At 43.6% G+C, this 5,094-nt stretch overlaps 1 protein-coding gene across 1 annotated transcript; it reads left to right on the top strand.

Moving 5' to 3' along the window:
* Window positions 1–528: 528 nt before the first annotated feature.
* On the top strand, window positions 529–2,092 carry LOC148581910 (uncharacterized). Its single transcript, XM_088494426.1, has 3 exons — window positions 529–666; window positions 784–1,013; window positions 1,192–2,092. Exons 1-3 carry the CDS (start codon window positions 529–531, stop codon window positions 2,090–2,092), a joined length of 1,269 nt encoding a protein of 422 aa, XP_088350552.1.
* The last annotated feature ends 3,002 nt before the right edge of the window (window positions 2,093–5,094 follow it).

Below are 5,094 nucleotides of genomic sequence, written 5' to 3'. Positions count from 1 at the left end.
ATTGATGCTTGGGCCAATCCTTCAAGTCCAATCCACCTATCTCAGGTTACCTACGTAACATTGGCGCTGTTGCCGGGGACCTGGGAGAACAACGCATGATGGTGGACGACCTGAACGAGGACAGACATACTGCGTCCGAATCTGAGCAAGAATAAAAAAGATGCAGTTAATAATGATAGAGCCATAATAACTCTACAAGGAGCGGATAACCAGCATCAGGAAGGCCCCTCAGAGGTGAAGGACCCAAAGGGAATCTCTTTCAGGGTACACCAGCCTGAAAAGAAGGGGCAACCTCACGCTGCCGATCTCATAGGGCTACTCCACGGCCACCAAGGACGGCTAGAATAGCTAGAACAAGAACTGGAGCGACAGAGGGAAGCGGAAAGGAACCTAAGAAGAGAGGTTGAGCGACGAAAAGAGCTTGAAGAAAAGCTCTTAAGATTGGAATCCAATCTCCGAGGTAAGAGCTCTCGCAGTGATAGAGAAGATTCCCCTTTGGGGGGAGAAGATCCGTTCAGTGAAGACATCATGAGGGAAAAAATTCCAAGGAACTTCAAAAGCCCTTACATGGATCTCTACGACGGGACTACCGACCTAAAGCATCACCTGAGCAACTTCAAAAGTCGGATGCACCTAGCTGACGCCTCTGATGCTACTCGCTGCAAAGTCTTTCCAATGACTTTGACAAAGGCGACAATGAAGTGGTTTGATAGTCTCCCCTGAAGATCAGTCACTAGCATCGATGACCTATCGTGTAAGTTCCTTATGCATTTCTCAATTCAGAAGGACAAAGTCAAGCATGTGCCTAGTCTCCTGGGGGTAAAACAAGAGATCGGAGAACCCCTAAGAGATTACATGGAAAGGTTCAACAAGGCGTGCCTAGAAATCCAAGACCTGCCAACAGAAGCAGTGATCATGGGCCTAGTAAATGGACTCCGAGAAGGTCCTTTCTCTCAGTCCATCTCAAAAAGGCATCTGACTTCTTTGAGTGATGTACAAAAAAGAGCTGAAAAGTATATCAACATGGAGGAAAACGCCAGACTACGAGAACCAAGCTGGCGACCTGGGCACTCTCACCCATCAAAGGAGAAGGAGAGAGAGCCCAAGAAAAAAAGAAGAAGTTGGGCCTGAAAGGCTCAGGAGATATCACTCTTATACTCCTCTGCGAGTTTTCCTAGTCGACATCTACAGGAAAATTTGCCATACTGAAAAGCTACCTCCTCCTCGACCCATCAAGAACAAGGGGGAAAGTCGTAGCGAGTACTGTGAATATCACAAATTATATAGGAATTCAACAAATGATTGTTACGACTTGAAAAATGTGATAGAAAAGCTGGCCAGGGAAGGTCGGCTTGATAGATATCTCATGGAAAGGTCGGACCATCATGGAAAGAGGAAACAAGATGAGGAAGATCAGAGAGATCCACCACCCCAAACCCCGGAACGACATAGACATATGATCTCGGGCGGGTTCGCTGGCAGAGGACTCACAAAGTCATCTCGTAAAAGATATCTAAAGGAGGTTTACCAAGTCGGGAGTGAATTGCCCGACCTTCCAACAATCTGTTTCACCAAAGAAGACGGACAGGGTATTGCCCTCAGACATGATGATCCGATGGTAATTACCATGATTCTCACCAACGCCCATTTACATAGAACTCTGGTGGATCAAGGGAGCTCGGCAGATATCTTGTTCAAACCAGTTTTTGACAAGCTGGGATTGGACGAGAAGAAGTTGAGAGCATACCCAGATACCCTCTACGGACTGGGGGACACACCCATAAAACTACTAGGATTCATACCCCTACATACAACCTTTGGAAAGGGGATGAAATCCAAAACTCTAAGCATCGACTTCATAGTCGTAGATATGGGCTCGGCCTATAATGCCTTAATAGGTAGAACGACCCTAAATCGGCTTGGAGCAGTGGTATCCATCCCCCACCTTTGTATGAAATTCCTAACACCAGGAGGAATAGCAACCATCAGAAGAGATCAGAAGCTGGCGAGAAAACGCTGTAATGAAAGCTTAAACCTGAGAGGTAAAGGCAAGGAGGTTAATACCATTGAACTCGGGGGAGTCCGAGCTTAAGAAAAACTGTGACCGCAGCTCAGAGGGATGACTGAAGAAGTGTAGATCAGGCAAGAGGACGGAAGAAATACCAACATAAGAGCCAATTTGAAAGAAGACTTGAAGCAGAAGCTGACAAGTCTCCTATAAGAGAATTCTGACCTCTTTGCCTGGAAAGCCTTCGACATGCCAAGAATAGATCCAGAGCTTATGGTGCACCACACACAAATTGTCAGTATACCCAGGATCTCGACCTGTCCAACAGAGAAGATGGAAGCTCAAACCTGAACGGGCTCAAGTGGTCAAAGAGCAAGTACAAGCCCTCCTAGAAGCCGGCTTCGTCAGAGAGGTCAAATATCCGACCTGGTTGGCCAATGTAGTGCTAGTCAAGAAACAGAACGGCAAGTGGAGGATGTGCGTTGACTACACCGACTTGAACAAAGCATGTCCAAAAGACCCATATCCCCTCCCAAATATTGATACCCTAGTAGATTGCAGCTCGGGCTATCAATACTTGTCATTCATGGATGCATACTCGGGATATTATCAAATCCTGATGTACAAGCCAGATCAAGAAAAAGCATCTTTTTAATCACGCCTAGAGCCAACTACTGCTATGTGGTTATGCCCTTTGGGTTAAAGAATGCAGGAGCCACATACCAAAGACTGATGAACAAGGTGTTTGCAGCTCACCTTGGGAGTCTAATGGAAGTATATGTGGACGACATGTTAATAAAAACCAAGGATGAGGCAGACCTCTTGACATACCTCCTGCCAGTCTTCAGCACCATAAGGATGCACGGGATGAGGCTGGAAATGAAAAGCCCAACCTGCTTAAGGGAGGTCCAACAGCTAAACGGCCGACTTACAGCTCTCTCCAGGTTTTTAGCAGGATCAGCATTGAGATCCCTGCCACTCTTCTCTCTACTAAGAAAAGGATGCTAGTTCGAATTGACTCCTGAATGCGAAGAAGCTTTCCAGGAGTTCAAAAGGTTTTTAAGCTAACCTCCCATTCTGACCTGACCTAGAATCGGGGAAGAACTCGTCCTGTATTTATCTGTAGCCGAAAAGGTTGTGGCGTCAGCACTAATATGGAAGATGAGGTCGGGCAACATCCTGTATACTTCACCAGTAAATTCCTACAAGGCCCCAAGTTAAGATATTAAAAACTCGAGAAGTTTGCATATGCCTTGATAGTGGCGTCTCGAAGGCTACGGCCTTATTTTTAAGCTCATACAATAAAAGTTCCAACGAACCAACCCATGAAGCAAATTCTTCAAAAAACAGACATTGCGGACAGAATGGTTCAATGGGCTATAGAACTATCTGAGTTCGACCTAAGGTATGAAACTCAGACAGCAATTAAAGCCCAATGCCTGACCGACTTCATGGCAGAGTATGCAAGAGATCAAGAGGAGGCCTCCACAACTTGGGAATTATATGTTGATGGTTCATCCAACAAAATCGAAAGCGGTGTAGGCATAATATTAGTCAACCAAGAGGGAACCCAAATAGAGGTCTCCCTCAAATTTGAATTCCCGGCTTTCAACAACCAGGCAGAATATAAAGCCTTGATTGCCGGGCTGAAGCTAGCAGAAGAAGTCGGTGCAACAAAAGTGGTGGTCTTCAGCGACTCTCAAGTAGTGACTTCTCAAATCAATGGGGAGTATCAGGCCAAAGACCCAAATATGAAAAGGTACTTAGACAAAACTTTGGAGTATCTTAGGCGGTTCTCGGAGACCGAGGTCAAATATATAACTCGGGATCTCAACAGCAGAGCAGATGTAAACCCCGTTAAATTAGTAGATAATTAGTTAATAAATTAGTTTTTAATAAAGAAGATTAGAAATTATAATATTATATTAAATTAAGATAGAGCTCATCGAAACGAGAATTTTGACACTAATTACGAAGAAATCGGCCCAAGATTGGACCGAACGGACCGGACCGGTTGAACCAGGCCCAAACTGGACCCGTAGGCCAACCGGCCCAACACTTAAATGAGCCCAAGGCTCTTCTTCCTCCTTATTTCATCAAGGCTCGCTGAAAACTCCAGGGAGAGAAAAGAAACGCCGAAACCCTTACGGCAAAATTCAATTCGTCGTAGCTCTTCCGTCCGAGTTCCGATCACCGCACCGTTTGCGGCCACGCGTCCACCGTGTCGAGCTCTACATTTTTACCGAACAATTTCATAGGTACTCACTTTATTGCTCTCAGCCACTTCTTCCCCCAATTTTGGAAAATTAAGTGGAGATATTGAATTTCTTTACTCTTTGATGTTTTAGGATCCAATCAGCTTGAGAAAAATGTTCACTCTTGCTTATATGAAGCTTGGGTAAGGTGAGGATACCATAATTCTATTTTAATTTCACTAAATTTGAGCTTTGGATATTAAATTGGGTATATATGTGTTATAAACGTGTATTAGGTTGTGAATAAATAATTGGAGTTTAAAATTGTGAATATTGGAACTTGGAGGAAGCTGAGCCTAGAGTTTGTTGAGCTTTTGAGGGGCTGTCTTGGTTTTAATTGAATTGCCTTGATCGTTACGTGGGAATCGGCCAAGGTATGGTTTAGGTTTCTTGTATTTAATATATAATGTTCTGTGAAAACTTAGGCTAGATGACCATATGATAAGTTGGAATGCAGGTGTATATTTAATATTTAATAATTTGTTGATGAACATATTTGGTTGGTGCTTATTGGATAATTGGTGATTTGATTATGTAGTGGAGATTGTTATTTATATTGATGTTAGAAAGAAATAAGGTTGAGTTGTTGATTATATGTTTACAAGAATGTTGAATGAAAGCATGATGGAATTGTTGAAAAATGAAATTGTCTTGTGTTATTGATTGGTGGATAATGGAATGGTGTAGAGTTTTGTTGAGGGTTGTTGCTGGCAATTGTATTGGTATAGACAGGTTTAATATTGAATGGAATGGAAGTTTTGAATGAACATGAGGTTTAAAAAGTTTGCAAAAGTTGGTTTTTGGGCCGAACTTCGGCGGGCTATAACTTGG

The sequence above is a fragment of the Arachis ipaensis genome, chromosome B10 (assembly GCF_059453495.1).
Source record: "Arachis ipaensis isolate K30076 ecotype BB chromosome B10, ASM5945349v1, whole genome shotgun sequence".
NCBI lineage: Eukaryota > Viridiplantae > Streptophyta > Magnoliopsida > Fabales > Fabaceae > Arachis > Arachis ipaensis.
The sequence above is the reverse complement of the archived record's forward strand: the minus strand, read 5'-3'. Positions and strand labels throughout refer to the sequence as shown.